This window comes from Carcharodon carcharias, chromosome 5 (assembly GCF_017639515.1).
Source record: "Carcharodon carcharias isolate sCarCar2 chromosome 5, sCarCar2.pri, whole genome shotgun sequence".
Taxonomy (NCBI): domain Eukaryota; kingdom Metazoa; phylum Chordata; class Chondrichthyes; order Lamniformes; family Lamnidae; genus Carcharodon; species Carcharodon carcharias.
In genome coordinates this window covers 84,255,714-84,274,376 of record NC_054471.1, presented here as the reverse complement: position 1 = coordinate 84,274,376, position 18,663 = coordinate 84,255,714, and the positions used below count along the sequence as shown (strand labels likewise).

Genomic DNA, 18,663 nt, shown 5'->3' with positions numbered 1-18,663 from the left:
TTCTCCCATAATACTTAACACTTAGTGCAAAAGTGGGATATTAATTACAGCTCATCACTGCATACTGATTATAACACCTTCAGTAAATAAAAATGCCATGAAAATTTCAGCTGCCTGTTTATTTCAAATAAGAAGCAAATTGACCTCCTCAATTAAGAAGCCACCTCCATGAATGGCAGAAAAATGAAACTAGTGTCAAGTTACAGTAAATTTACAGTACTTCAAACATAAATTGGTGGGCAAGAAAGGATGGCTTAGTTAATTAAATGATAGCTTGCTGAAGGATTAACTTGACTTACAATCAAGTTTATCAAGAGTGGGAAGATGTAAATCTGCACCCATGCTTTCCCACATTACATTCCCAGTTTCAGCTGCGATACCAGGGTCACACCAGGGTACAGAATATGGCAGAACAATGATTAACAATAATACATTAAAGCCACATACTATATAGCTTTAGATATTTTTCATGTAGAGTGTCTTAATCGTGTTGTTTAGTCACTGATTTCCTACAACAGCTATTTCAACAAAGAGATTGGTGAATAGTTTCTTCAAAGCTTTAAAACAAAAACCACAATTTTAAGTACAAATTACTACTTGCAAGCTACCTATAATTTGGGTGAGCATAAAAATGGTGCAAGAAACATTACACAAAAGTGATTGTGTAATTTGCTTTGTAAATATGGTAAGATATATTTTCTGTAAAGTGACTGCATTCACTGAAAGAGGTATACTGCTACAAGTTTGTTAATAAAAAGGAAAATGTAGACAAAATTATTTGCAATTTAAACAGAAAATCCAGCTGAAGTTGAATTAATTTGTGTTGAATTATTGCAGTTTTACTTTTTTCTACTGTTCTATATTAAAATACCAGTTGCAAAATTCTCATTGTATTTATCTGTCTGTAGCAAAGGAAATTGATAATTGACCTAGAAACTGTAAGGGTAACTGACGTGAAAAATAAAGTACAGGGCCTGAAGTAAAGCGCATTTGGAATATTAAGCCTGTATCTCCCACAATCTACTCCATAACTGACTCTTAAAAAAAGGTGTCCTTGAGATTCCACAAAAATCCTCTCTACTATTTGCCCCACAAAGAAAGAAAATAGCCTAGAATCATGATCCAGTTTTATATACTGCATGCTTCAGCTTTAACTCATTGCCTTTCTTAGCTACTTTTCAAAATCATATAAACTCAGGAATCATGATGTTTAGCACAGCAGTTAATGATCTCTATCTGCATACACTGTTGTCAAGTCTTAATTCAGCAACTAACCAAATATCCATTCATGCTGCCTTTAAATAAGGGACATTGAGACAGCATTAACTGCTCTATCCGGGAGTCTATTTTAGCCCTCACTAGGAGAAAAAAAAATTCCAGACATCAATCTTGTGTCTGGCAATATGTAACTCTTTTGGTTCCATGTTCACAGACCAAAAAACAACTTGCATTATATTTACATAATCTATTCAACAACAATACTATGTTTTCTTGATCTTTCCAGCAAAAACAAATATAGTTCTGATAGTCCCTCTGCTTAACACTGAGCTTCATGTCACTGTCATCTTTCAGCACTCTATAAACTTGCCATAAGATGAGGTGTTCAGTGAGCTACACACAATAATAAATAGACTCATAGATAATTGATACAGGATTAAAACACTTGATTTTAATACCCTTGAAATGCAGCCCAGAACTTTAGTTATATTGCACGTTTCCTGCATGATTGGACATAGGTAGTGCTGTTACCAAGCACTGACGGTGCATTTCCACCCAATTCAGAAGTGTTTAGATAACATTTGATACCAAGCTACATACGGACCTTGCTTAGAGGGATAGGTTTTAAAAGGAGCATTTTAAAAGGAGAGAGTTGGAGGGGTTTAAGGAGGGAATTCCAGAACTTAAGGCCCGGACAGCTGGACATGTTGCTGCCAACGGTGACACAAAGGAAACTGGGGATGGACAAGAAGTCAAAATTGAACAAAAGTCGTTCTGAGGATTGCAAGGCTGGAGAATTTTATAGAAAAAAGCTGGACTAAAGAGAGATTTGGAATGGCTAAGAATTTAAATTTAGGTGTTGCTAAATGAGGAGCTAATGTAGGTTAGCGTGCACGTAGCTGATGGGTGAATGGGGCTCAGAGTAAGTTATGATATAGGAAGCAGAGCTTTGAATGAAGTTAAGTTCCTGGAGGTTCTGGTTGACTACAATGTAAACTGTAATACCCTCAGTATGCTTTAAACATTAGTTAGATGTGGGTTATAGTCATCTGTCCAAACTGAAAGGTTTAGCCTCCAATTGTTTCTACAGTGATCTGACTTTTCCAGTGGCTCATTTAATCAAATATCTGTCTCTCAATGCATCTGGGAGGACTGCTGATCACCTACATCTGAGTCACAACAGCTTATGCCATACATGCACCTTCAACTGTTGTGTTCCTTGCTTTTTTGTAACAGTGTTGTCAGAAAACTTTCCTGGTGCAGACCTTTTGTTACATATTTTCTAAAGTTCAAAAACCCAGTCAGCTACAGTCTTAGAAAAGAATGGTTTACACCTGTTCCTATTTCTTATGTTCTTATAAGTACTCCTAAAGTTGCTACGCTTTATGGATGCACAGCTTATTTTATTCCCATCCACCCTGTTTGATTCCAAACTTCCTAAATCCAACCTCAAGGTCAGTTCAGAACCCCATTTCCACCAAACCCCAACCTCCAGCACAAATCATGAAATCATTGTCCCCTCTGACCTCTAGAGAGAGGGCCAGAGGGGGTCCTGGGCAGGGACAGAGGGAGTCGCGGGCAGGGGGAGTGCGGGGCGGGCAGAGGGAAAGAGAGATGCAGTGAGAGAGTCGCAAAGAGAGAGAAATGCAGAGAGAGAGGTGCAGAGAGAGAGATGCAGAGGGAAAGCGAGAGTTGCAGAGAGTGAGAGAGTGTTGCAGAGAGAGAGAAAGAGATGCAGAGAGGTGCAGAGAGAGAGAGAGATGCAGAGGGAAAGCGAAAGATGCAGAGTGAGAGAGAGATGCAGAGAGAGGGAAAGAGATGCAGAGAGAGGGAAAGAGATGCAGAGAGAGGGAAAGAGATGCAGAGAGAGGGAAAGAGATGCAGAGAGAGGGAAAGAGATGCAGAGAGAGGGAAAGAGATGCAGAGAGAGGGAAAGAGATGCAGAGAGAGGGAAAGAGATGCAGAGAGAGGGAAAGAGATGCAGAGAGAGGGAAAGAGATGCAGAGAGAGGGAAAGAGATGCAGAGAGAGGGAAAGAGATGCAGAGAGAGGGAAAGAGATGCAGAGAGAGAGATGCAGTGAGAAGGAGAGAGATAGAGAGATGCACTGTTGGGGCCCTTGCTATTCATATATATTAATTATTTTGAATTAAATGTGGGTGGCATGATTGGGAAATTTGTAGATGACACAAAAATTGGCCGTGTAGTTGATTGCGAAGAGGATAGCTGTCGACTCCAGAATGATATCAATGGTTTGGTTGAGTGGGTTGAAAAGTGGCAGATGAAATTCGATCCAGAGACGCGTGAGGTAATGTGTTTGAGGAGGGCAAACAAAGCTTGGGAATATACAACGAATGGGAGGATATTGGGAGGAGTAGAGGAAGTGAGAGACATTGCTGTGCATGTCCACAGGTCCTTGAAGGTGGCAGAACAGGTGGATCAGGTGGTAAAGAAAGCATATGAAATGCTTTCCTTTATTGGCCAAGGTATGGAATACATAAACAGTGATGCAATGATGGAACTATCTGAAACGCTGGTTAGGCCACAGCTAGGATTTTGTGAACAGTTCTTGTTGCCACATTACAGGAAGGACATAATTGCCCTGGAGAAAGTACAAGGGAGATTTACAAGAATGTTGCTAAGGCTTGAAAATTGCAGCTATGAGGCAAGATTGGATTGGCAGGGTTTGTTTGCCTTGGAACTGAGGCTGAGGGGTTACCTGATTAAGAAGTACAAGATTATGAGGGGCCAAGATAGAGTAGACAGGGACACCCTGTTTCCCCTAGCAGAGAGGTCAATTACCAGGGGGGCACAGATTTAAGGTGACTAGCAGAAGGATTAGAGGGGAAATGAGGAAAAACTTCTTCACCCAGAGGGTGGTGTGTGTTTGGAATTCACCGCCTGGTTTGGTGGTAAAGGCAGAAACCCTCAACTCATTTAGGTGCAGATCCAGGAGCCTTTTAAAGTGCTGTAACCTGCAAGGCTACAGCCCAGGTGTGAGAAGGTGGGATTAAAATGGGCAGCTAATTTTTTTTCTTTTTCAGCTGGCGCAGACATGATGGGCTGAATGGCCGCTTTCTGTGCTGTAACTTTACTATGGTTCTTTAGTATGGTTCTAATGGCTGAGAGGTGTGCAAAATACACAGGTGCTCTTCATCCATGAGGAATAGAACTAACAGTTCCATCCATCATGATCAGAAATAGTGGAACACTCAATGCAGGGCTTCAGGAACCAAAAGTCCAAATTCACCTTTTTCCTGCCAAACTTACGACACTCACCAGTCATGTGTCCAATTACTCAAGGGCAACTAGGGATGGGCAATAAATGCTGGCCCAACCAGTGAAGCTCACATCCCATGAATGGATAAAAAAAACTCAGATACTATATTTCAAAATGTTAGTTTCTGAAAGTACAATAATAATAATTTCTGAATGCCAAATCAGCTTTGCATCTTGACAATTGTAACCCTCCGACAACAAGAGGGGTGTAAATGGCAAGGCTAGCACAAAGATTGCCCAGATACATGTGTCTAAACAAAACTCGAGAAACAAGGGACAATTCACAACCTACTGAAGTGAGATTTCACAGCTTCATTTGGTCCCTTTATAGGCAAACAGCACTTCATTGCCAAAGCCTTCTACAACATTAATTACAAGCCCTAAATGGCTGCAGTGGGACTAATTAATCAAACTCAAATTGAGGAATTTCACGATTGCCATCAAATTCAATAGGCAGTCTCTTGGAGAGAACAAACTTTTATCAGATTTGGTGAGGCTAACTGGGGAGCGAGACAAGTTGCTGGACATTTTGTGAATTAATAATGGCATTCAAGTGTTCAATGGTTATTCTAATGTTGTGAATTCCCAGTAATTTCTAATCCATTATATCCAGGGTCAAAGATAAATGGCACTATTAGCAAAGATTCTGCATGTTGAGCCTTGCCCACTAACTTTGAAGCATCCCCATGGTAACGAGTGTCTATAATTAAGCATCCATGTTTTACATATTAATTCTAGCTTAGAACATATTCCTCCAACACACTTACTCAAGATTCTCTATTTTGTAATTTGTCATGATAGCTAGACAATCATCTCATCATGGTATAAATAAAAAGATACCACAGCTCAAGGATAGATATCACTACAATTTACTACATTTAGCACATTTTTATGACCACTTTCTAAAGGGCAGGAAAGCAGGGCCACAACTTCTCTGTCTACCATCTCAACCAGTATAGAAAAGAATTGTCACCACACTTTTATTTGAACCCGGCTCTGAAGTAGCTTAAAATATTTAACCAAAACATTTGTATGGCAAAAATACATGGGCATCATGAAAAGGACATAACATTTATTTTTGGATATTCTTAGGCAAAATAATCAAAAAAAGTCTTCACAAGCCGCAGCTCAATTCCAGTCGGCGTACTAGTTATTAAACATTCAAGCTTCTTTCCATTCCTCCTACCTGCTGGATTCAACAGACTGGCCTCCAACTTGTGTGGAACTCTGGGAGGCAGTTTCATAGTTGCACGGAGCTGGTAAAATCTGCAAGGAAAAATGTATGGATACGTTATGTTAAAGATAATTGCACACACTGCAATTAGAAATAATTCTGTAATTGTTGAATGATTAAACTATGTTAAAGGTGCATTTTACCCTTAAATGCTTCAGTCATCATTCCCAATTTGCAAGTCTACGTACCAATCAACTCAACAATCAGAGGAAGAGAAAAATTCTGTCAGTCCCTTTAAAGAACTATTCCAACTGACGGCCCTATAATGCCTTTATTCTGCAGTATGTATTACTACAACGATAACAATTTGCATTTATATAAGAACATAAGAAATAGGAAAAGGAGTAGGCCATTCGACCCCTCGAGCCTGCTTCGCCATTCAATAAGATCATGTTTGATCATATTGTGTTTCGATTTCCACATTCCCATCTAGCCCCGATAACCTTTCATTCTCTTGCCTAACAAGAATCTACCTACCTCTGCCTTAAAAATATTCAATGATCCTGCATCCACCACCTTCTAAGGCAGAGTTCCAAAGTCACACAGCTCTGAGAGAAAAATATTTCTCATCTCTGTGCTGAAAGGGTGACCCCTAATTTTAAAACAGTGCCCCCCTAGTTCTGGGCTCACCCACAAGAGGAAACATCCTTTCAACGTCCAGCTCGTCAAGGCTGTTCAGGGCCTTGTATACTTCAATCAAATCACCCTTCACTCTTCTAAATTCCAGTGGAAATAAGCCCAGTCAGTCCAACCTTTCCTCATAAGACAACCCATTCATTCCAGGTATCAATCTAGTAAACCTCATTTGAACCACCTCCAACCCATTTACATTCTTCCTTAAATAAGGAGACCAAAACTGCACACAGTATTCGAGGTGTGGTCTCACCAATGCCCTGTATAACTGAAACATAACATCCTTACTTTTATAACAAAACCAGAATTACCTGGAAAAACTCAGCAGGTCTGGCAGCATCGGCGGAGAAGAAAAGAGTTGATGTTTCGAGTCCTCATGACCCTTAATCCAGCTTATTTTTCACCCCTCTCCTTATATTCACTCAGTTCTGTTGAAGGGTCATGAGGACTCGAAACATCAATTCTTTTCTTCTCCACCGATGCTGCCAGACCTGCTGAGTTTTTCCAGGTAATTCTGTTTGTTTTGGATTTCCAGCATCCGCAGTTTTTTGTTTTTATCCTTACTTTTATGTTCAATCCCTCTCGTAATAAAGGATAGCATTCCATTAGCCTTCTTAATTACTTGCTGTGCCTGCATACTAACTTTATGTTAGTGCCTTTAATGTAGTAATATCCCAAGGTGCTTCACAGGATTACAATCTGACAAGAAAAGCCAAAACCGAGCACCAAAGAAGACAATAGCATAGGTGACCAAAAGCTTGGTCAAAAAGGTATATAGGATTAACAGCACAGAAACAGGCCACTCGCCCCAACATGATTATGCTGGTGTTTACTGCACCATATGAATCACCTCCAACCTACATCATCAAAAGCTATCAGCAGATCCTCCTCTACCTTTCTCCCTCGTACTTTTGCTTTAAAATGGTAGGAATTAAAGGGTTAAATTACAAGAAACAGGTCGCATAACTTGCACCTGCAGGCTTAGCTTCAGCAGCTGGTGTACGAGGACACTCAGGTCTTGTTGCACATTCCCCTCTATCAATTTATAGCCATTCAGGTAATTATCTGCCTTCCTGTTTTTGCTACCAAAGTGGATAACACATTTATCCACGTTATACTGCATCTGCCATGCATTTGCCCACTTACTCAGCTTGTCCAAATCACACTGAAGCATCTCTGCATCCTCCTCACAGCTCACCCTCCCACCCAGCTTTGTGTCATCTGCAAATTTGGAGATATTACATTTAGTTCCCTCATCTAAATCATTAATATATATTGTGAATAACTGGGGTCCCAACACCAATCTCTGCAGTGACCCAATAGTCACTGCCTGCCATGTGGAAAAAGACACTTTAATTCCTACTCTTTGTTTCCTGTCTGTCAACCAGTTTTCTATCCAGCTCAATACACTACCCCCAATCCCATGTGCTTTAATTTGACATGCTAACCTTTTATGTGGGACTTTGTCAAAAGCCTTCTGAAAGTCCAAATAAACCACATCCACTGGCTCCCCCTCATCAACTCTACTAGTTACATCCTCAAAATTCCAGTAGATTTGTCAAGCATGATTTCCCCTTCATAAAACCCATGCTGACTCTGTCCGATTCTGCCACTGTTTTCTAAGTGCTCAACCAATAAATCTTTTATAATGGACTCTAGAATTTTCCCCACTACTGACGTCAGGCTGACTGGTCTATAATTCCCTGTTTTCTCTCTACCTCCCTTTTTAAATAGTGGGGTTACATTAGCTACCCTCCAATCTGTAGGAACTGTTCTAGAGTCTACAGAATCTCAGAAGATGACCACCAATGCATCCACTATTTCTAGGGCCACTTCCTTAAGTACTCTGGGATGTAGATTATCAGGCCCTGGGAATTTATCGGCCTTCAATCCCATCAATTTCTCCAGCACCATTTCCCTACTAATATTGATTTCTTCCAGTTCCTCCCTCTCACTAAACCCTGTGTTCCCCAACATTTCTGGTATGTTATTTGTGTCCTCCTTTGTGAAGACGGAACCAAAGTATGTATTTAGTTAAATTCACCCCACTTCAATCAGCTTATATTTCACCTCATTTCTATATTTCTTAGTTCTAATGAAGAGTCATACCGACTCGAAACGTTAACAGTATTCTTCTCCGCAGATGCTTTCAGACCTGCTGAGTTTTTCCAGGTATTTTTGTATTTGTATGTATTTAATTGGTCAGCCATTTCTTTGTTACCCATTAGAAATTCCCGTTTCTGACTGTAAGGGACCTACATTTGTCTTCACCAATCTTTTTCTCTTCACATACCTATGGAAACTTTTACAGTCAGTTTTTATGTTCCCCGCAAGCTTACTCTTGTACTCTATTTTCCCCTTCTTAATGAATCCCTTGGTCCTCCTTTGCTGAATTCTAAAGTGCACCCAATCCTCAGGCCTGCTGTTTTTTCTGGTCAATTTGTATGCCTCTTCCTTGGATCTAACACTATCTCTAATTTCCCTTGTAAGCCATGGTTTGGCCACCTTTCCTGTTTTACTTTTGCACCAGACAGGAATAAACAATTGTTGCAGTTCACCCATGCGCTCTTTGAACATTTGCCATTGCCTATCCACCGTCATCCCTTTAAGTGATGTTTCCCAATCCATCATAGCCAACTCGTGCCTCATACCATCTATCCCCTCATCCAAGTTGTTAAAAAGATAGTAAATAATTGAGGCCCTAGGACTGATCCTTGTGGCACTCCACTAGTTATGTCTTTCCAACCTGAAAAAGACCCATTAATCCTGACTTTCTGTATTATGAGTTAACGAATCCTTTATTCAAGCTAAGACATTACCCCCAATACCGTGAGCTCCTATCTTGTGCAATAATCTTTTATATGGCACCTTATCGAACACCTTCTGGAAATCCAAATACGCTACATCTACTCTGCTTGTTATATCCTCAAAAAACTCTAGCAAATTTGTCAAACATGACTTCCCTTTCACAAAACCATGTTGACTCTGCTTGATTGTGTTAAGCTTTTCTAAATGTCCTATTTCTTCATTAATAATGGAATCTAGCATTTTCCCGATGACAGATGTTAAGCTGACTGGCCTATAGTTTCCTGCTTTTTGTCTCCCTCCCTTCTTGAACAGGGGCATCCCATTAGCAGTTTTCTAATCCGTTGGGATCCTCCTGGAATCCAGTGAGTTCTGGAATATTTTGACCAATGCCTTCATTATCTCTGCAGCTACTTCCTTTAAAACCCTTGGATGCAGGCCATCAGGTCCTGGCAACTTGTCTGCTTTAGTCCCATTAATTTCTCAAGTACTTTGTCCCATGTGATAGCAACTGTTACAAGATCTTTCCTCCCATTAGTTCCTTGCTTATCTGATAGCTTTCGAATTTTTATAGTGCCCTCCACCGTGTTGACCGATGCAAAATATTGGTTTAAATTATCTGCCATTTCCCTGTTCCCCGTTATCAATTCTCCAGTCACATCCTCCAAGGGTCCCACACTCACTTTAGCTACTCTCTTTCTTTTTATATACCTGCAGAAGCTCTTGCTGTTTGTTTTTATATTTCTTGCCGATTTATTTTCATAATCAATTTTCTCCCTCTTTATTAGCTTTTTAGTCATCTGCCGCTGGTTCCTAAAAAATTCCCAATCCTCTGGCATACCATTAGTTTTCGCCACATTGTATGCCTTAGTTTTTGATTGGATACACTCTTTGATTGCCTTTGTTAACCATGGGTGGTTCATCCTTCTCATTGAGTCTTTCTTTTTGACTGGGATAAATTTTTGGTGAGCATTATGAAATATCTGCTTAAATATCTGTCACTGCTCATCCACTTGACCTTCCCCTTCGTCTATTTTCCGGCCCACTTTAGATAATTCTTTCTTCATAGCTCCGTAACTGCCCTTGTTTAAGTTGAGGACACTGGTTTGAGATTCGAGTTGCTCGCCCTCAAAATGAATTTCAAATTCTACCATGTTGTGATCGCTACCCCCTAGAGGATCCTTAACTACGAGATCTCTTATTAATTCTACCTCAATAGTACGCCCAGTTTGAGCATCTAAAATGGGGATGACATCCTCAATTAGGAAATCAAACTTACCAAGTTTAAATATCTTAATAATGTAATTTTCAGAGGTACTTGTGGGCAAGCCATTGTAATTCCTTAATCTCAAATACCCCCTTTGGTTATTTTAATCCGGAAATGTGAGATTTTCCTTTGTGTTCATGTAACAATATCAGCTGGCCATCCTCACTAATAAATTTCAAACATTTCATTTTCAGGTTCAATAAAATCAAAGAAACTGTTGGGCTACAAGTGCTGAAGCTGAGGAGGATTCATATTTCCAGTTGAGTGGAGTACCTGCTTGGATTTGCAATAATGAGCCAGCCTGTAGGTTCTGCAGTCAATAAAAAACAAACAGAACTTGACATCTTTACTCTTCATGATGCTCTCCAGATGTTTGTGGACAGAAATAGAGGCTACGCGTACACTCCTGCCAAGAATTATCCCAGTCAGCACTACCTGACAGACGTAGTGTGCTCACATGGCTCAAACTCAGATCCTATGATGTAAAAGACCTATTTACAATCAGGAAAAGGGAGGCCTGATTCCTTCACAGCATTTCTCTGGTGTCTTTTGTTACTGGGACTAAGATCCCAGAAACCCTAAAAGCAAAAAGGCTGGCTCCAGACTTCCAGAGGGTTTGCAACAAGACTGCCTTGACTGTTCTCACTCTTTGATTAGTGGGAAAGGAAAGTTTTTTAAAAATATTAACAAAGGTCCTGCAAATACATAGTGAGCAAAACCTATCACCATATCCTGAACATGTTCATCTGAAAAGCCTGTCTCTGCTATTATAGAATAGATGCTAATCTATTTAAAATAAAATCGCCTTCATGAGAAGAGAGGAGAATTTCTGATAAAGTGTTAAGCTTTTGTGCTTTCTTCACCAAGTGATTTTAAGGTTAAATATTTTTGTTCAGAAAACCTGTTCACAATTTTTGATTGCCTCCAGCAAAAGACACATACTCATCTCCTGATGGAGGAAGAAATGGGGATGTTGAAGCTGCACTCATCCAGACAAGTGGGGAGTATTCCATCACACTCCTGACTTATGCCTTGTAGATGGTGGATAGGCTTTGGGGAGTCAGGAGGAGAGTTACTTGCCACAAAATTACCAGCCTCTGACCTACTCTTGTAGCTACACAATCTGTATGGCTGGTCCAGTTCAGTTTCTGGTCAATAGTAACACCCAGGATCTTGATAGTGGGGAATTCAGCAATAGTAATGCCATTGAACATCAAGGGGAGATGGACAGATTCTCTTTTATTGGAGATGGTCATTGCCTGCGTGGCACGAATGCTACTTGCCACATTTCAGCCCAAGCCTGAATGTGGTCCAGGTCTTGCTGCATGCATGCATTATTTGAGTTGTGAATGGTACTGAATGCTGTGCAATTATCAGGGAACATCGCCACTTTAGACCTTATGATGGATCAATGGTCATCATGAAGCAGGCTGGGTCTAGAACACTACCTTGAGGAACTTCTTCAGTGATGCCCAATGGAGGATTTCCCCTCCTTTGATTTCCACTGACTTCAATTTTGCCAGAGCTCCTTGATGACATACTTGGTCAAGTGCTGCCTGGATGCCAAAGGAAATCACTCTTGCCTCTGGAATTCAGCTCAATATGCACTGCAGCAACTCAAAGGCTCCTTAGGCAGCACCTTTCAAACTCACGACCACTACCACTTAGAACAACAAGGGCAGCAGATACATGGGAACACCACTACCTGGAAGTTCCCCTCCAAGTCACTCATTATCCTGACTTGGAAATATATCGCTGTTCCTTTACTGCTGCTGAGTCAAAATCCTGGAACTCCCTCCCTAACAGCACTGTGGGTGTACCTACACCGCATGGATTACAGCAGTTCAAGAAGATACCTCAGCTCCACCTTCTCAAGGGCAACTAGGGTTGGGCAATAAATGCTGCCCAGCCAGTGAAGCCCACATCCCATGAATGAATGAATAATAAAAAAAGGCTATCAGATCCTTCATAATAGATTCTAGCATTTTCCCTACAACTGATGTCAGGCTAATTGGTCTGTAATTCCCCATTTTCTCTTCCCCTCCTTTCTTAAGTAATGGGGTTACATTTCCCACCTTCCGATCTGCAGGAACCATTCCAGAGTCTATAGAATTTTGGAAGATGACAACCAATCCATCCACTGTCTCTACAGCCACCTCTTTCAACACTCAGATGTAGACCATCAGATCCAGTGGATTTAGCAACATTCGGTCCCATCAATTTCCCCAGTACTGCTTTTTCATGAATACTAATTTCTTTCCGTTCCTCGTTCTTGCTCATGCCTTCTCCTCTCAGCATTCCTGGAAGGTTTTTTGCATTTTCCTTCGTGAAGACAGGCACAAAATATTTGTTTCGTATTTGCTTATGTGATTAAAGTATAATAATTTTCGTAATATTTTTCTGGTTTATTGTGAAGTAGGTTTATGAGGGTAAGTATAGTTGGGTCTGTGTGATTTAATTACATTTGAAGTCAAGTAGGCTGCAAGTTTGAAATCATCAAAAGAAACTAGGCGCTTGACATGCTAATGAGTAAACATGGATGCTACTTAGCATGCAAGGTGTGATGGGAATTTGCATTTTTAGATAAATAGAGTGTTTTGGATTTCGAAGGGCTCTTAGTCTGTTTACAATTAGCCAGATAAGCAAGGCTAAAGAATGTGTTTAGTTTTCCCAAAGGTTACTCACAATATATCGGCGACAGTAAAATTTTTATATTATGAGGAAGATACAGTTTCAAAGACATATGGAACAGAATTTACATATTAAAAAGAGAGAAACATATATAAAGGTGAATGAAAGGCTATGTATCAGAAGGCCATGTAAGATCTAACAGGAGTGTGTGAAATAGCCTTAATGAAGTCTCCAGCATTTGTGCATAAGTCTGCTATGTAATGAAACTGAAGTTGGGGATAAACCATTTGGAATTCCACTGTCTAGTGGGTATTGTGTTAATTTGTTGATACTGTTTTAAATATAAAATCTATTTTGGACTGTTGCTTTAAAGGGATTGTAACTGGGGGTCAGGTTAATTGGGAATTTTAGGAGTTATTATAGTAGTAACTGTAGTTTTATGTGTGCATTTGAAATCTTTTATATTTTGTCAGTAAATATTTTAATTTAATTTTTTCAAATTCTCCAATGGTCTTGGAGGGCGTATGACTTCTGAATTCAGTGCAAACGTCTTGATAAAATACAAAGTGCAACACTGTGGTGATAGCGCGAGTAAGTTTCCCTTGCAGATTTTGTCCACCTGGCACACATCATCTGTCCCGTCATGACAAATTGGGGGCTTTTTGTGGGATATTTGAAATTCCTCTCTGATGCTGAACATTCAGTGCTCAGCAAAGGAGTCAGTTTCATACCCTTACACCCTCACCTCAATGAATATAGGGCTCGACACGATGCTGAACTCTTCTTCCGCAGCCTCTGTCTCCGTGCTCACTTCTTTGGGCAAGAGTTCACCCTGTTCAACAGGTCCTTTTACCCACCTCCAATATTCTTCCTCCACCTGGACCCCTCCTTCTGGATTCTTCCCTGCTCTTGATCTTTTCATTGAGAACTGTCGGCGTGACATCAGTCGTCTCAATTTCTCTGTTCCTCTCACCCACTCTAACCTGTCTCTCTGAACTTGCTACACTCCGTTCTCTCAGGTCCAACCCTGACATTGTCATCAAACCTGCTGACAAGGGTGGTGCTGTTGTTGTCTGGTGCACTGAACTCTACCTCACAGACACTTCCTCCTACCTCACCCTGGACCGTGACCCCAGCACTGAACATCAAGCCAATGTTTCTAGGACTGTAACTGGCCTCATCTCCTCTGGAGATCTTCCCTCCACAGCTTCCAACCTCATAGTCTGCCAACCTCAGACGGCCCGCTTCTACCTCTTACCCAAAATCCACAAACAGTACTGTCCCAGCTGATCGATCATGTCAGCCTGTTCCTGCCCCATGGAACTCATTTCTTGCTATCTTGACTCCATGCTCTCTCCCCTTATCCAGTCTCTCCCCACCTACATCCGCGATTCCGCTGACACCCTACATCATATCAACAATTTCCAGTTCCCTGGCCCCAGCCGCCTCCTCTTCACCATGGATGTCCAATCCCTCTTAACCTCCATCCCCCATCGGGATGGTCTGAGGGCTCTTCGTTGCTTCCTCGAACAGAGGCCCGAACAATCCCCATCCACCACTATTCTCCTCCGTCTGGCTGAACTTGTTCTCTCACTGAACAACTTCTCCTTAAACTCCTCTCACTTCCTCAAATAAAAGATGTGGCTTTGGGTATCCGCATGGGCCCCAGTTATGCCTGTCTCTTTATGGGGTATGTGGAACATTCCTTGTTCCAGTCCTACTCCAGCCCCCTCCCACAACTCTTTCTCCGGTACATTGATGACTGCTTCAGTGCTGCTTCATGTTCTTGTCTGGACCTGGAAAAATTTATTAATTTAGCTTCCAATTTCCACCCCTCCATCATTTTCACATGGTTCATCTCTGATACTTCCTTTCCCTTCCTTGACCTCTCTGTCTCAATTTCTGGTGATAGACGGTCCACCAATATCCATTACAAGCCTACCAACTCCCACAGCTATCTTGACTACAGCTCCTCACACCCCACTATCTGTAAGGACTCTATCCCATTCTCTCAGTTCCTTTGCCTCCATCGCATCTGTTCTGATGATGCCACTTTCCAAAACAGCTCCTCGGACATGTCTTCCTTCTTCCTTAACCAAGTTTTTCAACTCATGGTGGTTGACATGGCCCTCAACCGTGTCCGGCCCATCTCCCGCGCATCTGCCCTCACACCTTACTCTCCCTCCCAGAACCATGATAGGCTTCCCCTTGTCCTTACTTACCACCCCACCAGCCTCCGCATTCAAAGTATCATCCTCCACCATTTCCAGCATAATGCCACCACAAAACACATCTTCCCTTCACCCCCCCCGGCGGCATTCCACAGGGATCATTCCCTCCAGGACACCCTGGTCCACTCCTCCATCACCCCCTACAGCTCAACGCCCTCCCACGGCACCTTCCCATGCAACCGCAGAAGGTGCAACACCTGCCCCTTTACTTCCCCTCTCCTCACTGTCCAAGGGCCCATACACTCCTTTCAAGTGAAACAGCATTTCACTTGCACTTCCCTCAATTTAGTCTACTGTATTCGCTGCTCCCAATGCAGTTTCCTCTACATTGGAGAGACCAAACACAGACTGGGTGACCACTTTGCAGAACACTTTCAGTCTATCCGCAAGCATGACCCAGACCTCCCTGTCGCTTGCCATTTCAACACACCACCCTGCTCTCATGCCCACATGTCTGTCCTTGGCTTGCTGCAATGTTCCAGTGAAGCTCAGTGAAAACTGGAGGAACAGCACCTCATCTTTCGACTAAGCACTTTACAGCCTTCCGGGCTGAATACTGAGTTCAACAACTTTAGATCATGAAATCTCTCCTCCATCCCCAACCAATTTCCGATCTCCCTTTTCCAATAATTTATATGTATGTTTGTGTTCCCACCCATTTCCGTTATTTTTAAATGTATTTCCATCCATTGTTTTATCTCTACCTTTCAGCCTATTTCGATCCCTTCCCCCCCACCCCATCCCCAGTAGGGCTATCTTGCTCATCCTGCTTTCTACCCTTAATGTCACCATTAGCACATTTCTTGGCTAATATCACTGTTGTCAACACCTCTTTGTCCTTTTGTCCATGACATCTTTTGGCAATCTCCCCCTATCACTGGCCCTCTGTCCAGCTGTACCTGCCCCACCCCCCCCTTAAACCAGCTTACATTTCATTTCTTTTCTATTTTTCCTTAGTTCTGGTGAAGAGTCATATGGACTCAAAACGTTAACTGTATTCCTCTCCACAGATGCTGTCAGACCTGCTGAGTTTTTCCAGGTATTTTTGTTTTTGTTTCGGATTTCCAGCATCCGCAGTTTTTTGCTTTTATTTGAAATTCCTTGATTGGTTTGGAGTTGGTGAATCTTAAGGCTACACATACGAGAAGCACATTGAATTCAGGAGTTGGCATGAAGGATTTTAAAGTGGTGAGATTGCAAAATTGGCTGTATCCATGGCTAAAACTTTTTTGGAAGAAGATATAAATCTGATTGGGTTACAAAGAGTATATAAAGGTAAGTTAACAGAATTGGCGAATAAGTTGCAATTGAGATTACTTGTTGGGGCAAAGAAAACTGACATAGTTAAGTTATAGCACTGCACTTGAAGTTGGAACTGATACCTGACACTCGTGAGTCACAGCTGGAGGTAGTGAGACTTTAGTTACAAATGAAGACGCTTGAATTTGAACAAGTAATGGAAATGAAAGACGAACTAGAGGCAACTGAGAAAAGGGAAAAAGAGAGCGTATTTCAAAGAGAAATGGAATTGTGAAAACTTGATCTCCAAGGGAGAAGTTAGCAATGGAGGAGAGAAAGAGAGAAGGAGAGAGTAAGAGAATATGAGTTTAAAAGGCTGGGCTTTAAAAAAAGAGATTTCAGATGCTGAGGAATGTTCTGATGATGAAAAAACCTTCAGGGTAAAATCCAGTGGGGAGATGTTTAAATCTGTGCAAGCACTTCTGAAGTTTGAAGAAAGGGATGTTGAGGCATTCTTTATTTCATTTGAGAAGATAGCGAAGCAGATGAAATGGCCACAAGAAAACTGGACATTGCTTTTACAGTCTAGGTTACTGGGTAGAGTTCATGAGGTTTATGCTTCATTGTCAGAAGAAGTGTCTGTGGATTATGATGTCGTGAAAAAGGCTATTTTGAGTGCATGCCAGTTGGTTCCTGAGGCACACAGGCAGAAATGTAGGAATATAAGAAAACAACCTGGTCAAATTTACATTGTTTGAGAGAGCAAAACAAAGTAATTTTGACCGGTGGATTAGGGCATTAAAGAACGCCCCTACAACATATGCAGCTCTTAGAGAAGTAATTCTTTTGGAAGAATTTAAAGATTCAATTCCTTCAGTAGTGAGAACTCATGTGGAGGAACAGAAGGTTGAAAGGGTAAGACAAGCAGCTGATGATTTTGAGTTAGTTCATAGATCCAAACCTTTTTCTTGTCATCCTTTTAAATCAAAGGAGAATAAAAAGTGGGAAAGTGAAAGCAAGGTAGATAGTCAGGGAAGAGGAGGAGTATTTGGAAATTCCCAGGAAGTTTTTTCTCAAACTAAAAGGGAAGGTGATGAGGGTAGAAGTGAAACTTGAAAATTGAGGTGTTTTCATTGTAATAAGCTTGGGCACACAAAGTGCATGTGTTGGAAGTTACAGGGAAAATTTGTTGCAATAATTAGAATGCAGAAAAGCTCTGGAAGTAAAAGTACTGTGGGTTCTGAGGTCTAGACACAGAAAAAAAAACAGTGGTCTGTGTACAGGTAAAGCAGGAAGAATAAGTAATAGGTAAAGAAGTGGGAATGTGTTCACAAGTTACACAAGAGAATTCTGAGGAGCAGGTTGCAGAAATGTTTAAAGGTTTTGTATGCGAAGGGGAAGTCTTTCCATGTGTGGAGTAGCTGAAGATATTAAAATGTTAAGAGACACAGGTGTTATGGGATAGTGATGTTATTGGATAGTGATATTTGTTGTTCAGAAAGAGTATTGTAGGAACAGGTGATAATCAGTGGGGTTCATGGAGATGCTAAACCTATTTCATTGTGGAAGATAAATTTAAAGAGTAAGTAGAAAACATGTGAGGTGATTAGTGGATAGTGGAAAAATTGCCCATTGTAGGGGTTCAATTTATTTTAGGCAATGATATAGCTGGATCACAGATGTGGGCAATGCCTATGGTAGTTGAGCAGCCTGTAGAGACACATTCAACAGAAGTGTTGCAGAAGGAGCATCCTGGATTGTTTCCAGATTGTGTAGTAACAAGATCACAAGCTCACAGGTTGAAACAGGAAGAAGAGGAAGTTGAAAGGCAGGGGAAAGGTATTAAGTTCAATTAGCTGATACTATCTTTGATAAGATTGTCCAGGAGGAGAGAAGGGAAGAGAACGAAGCTGAAGTGTTTAGCTCAAGATAGTTGGTAGAGCTGCAACAAAAAGATCCATGAATAAAGCAGTTATATCAGATAGCTTACTCAGAAACAGAAGCAGAATGTATTCCAGCATGTTATTACCTTAAGGGTAATGTATTAATGAGGAAGTGGCAACCATAACAAGTTTCAGGAGATGAAAAATGGATGCAAGTGCATCAGATTGTTACACTATCTGGATAT

At 41.2% G+C, this 18,663-nt stretch overlaps 1 protein-coding gene across 8 annotated transcripts in view; it reads right to left on the bottom strand.

Moving 5' to 3' along the window:
* Positions 1-18,663, bottom strand: part of fam135a (family with sequence similarity 135 member A) — a 259,444-nt gene that overhangs the window by 199,742 nt on the left and 41,039 nt on the right. For all 8 annotated transcript variants that reach the window (XM_041187897.1, XM_041187900.1, XM_041187895.1 and 5 more), the window contains one exon: positions 5,682-5,761. In XM_041187897.1, the coding sequence (XP_041043831.1) occupies positions 5,682-5,761 (80 nt within the window). The remainder of the gene's footprint in view (positions 1-5,681; positions 5,762-18,663) is intronic.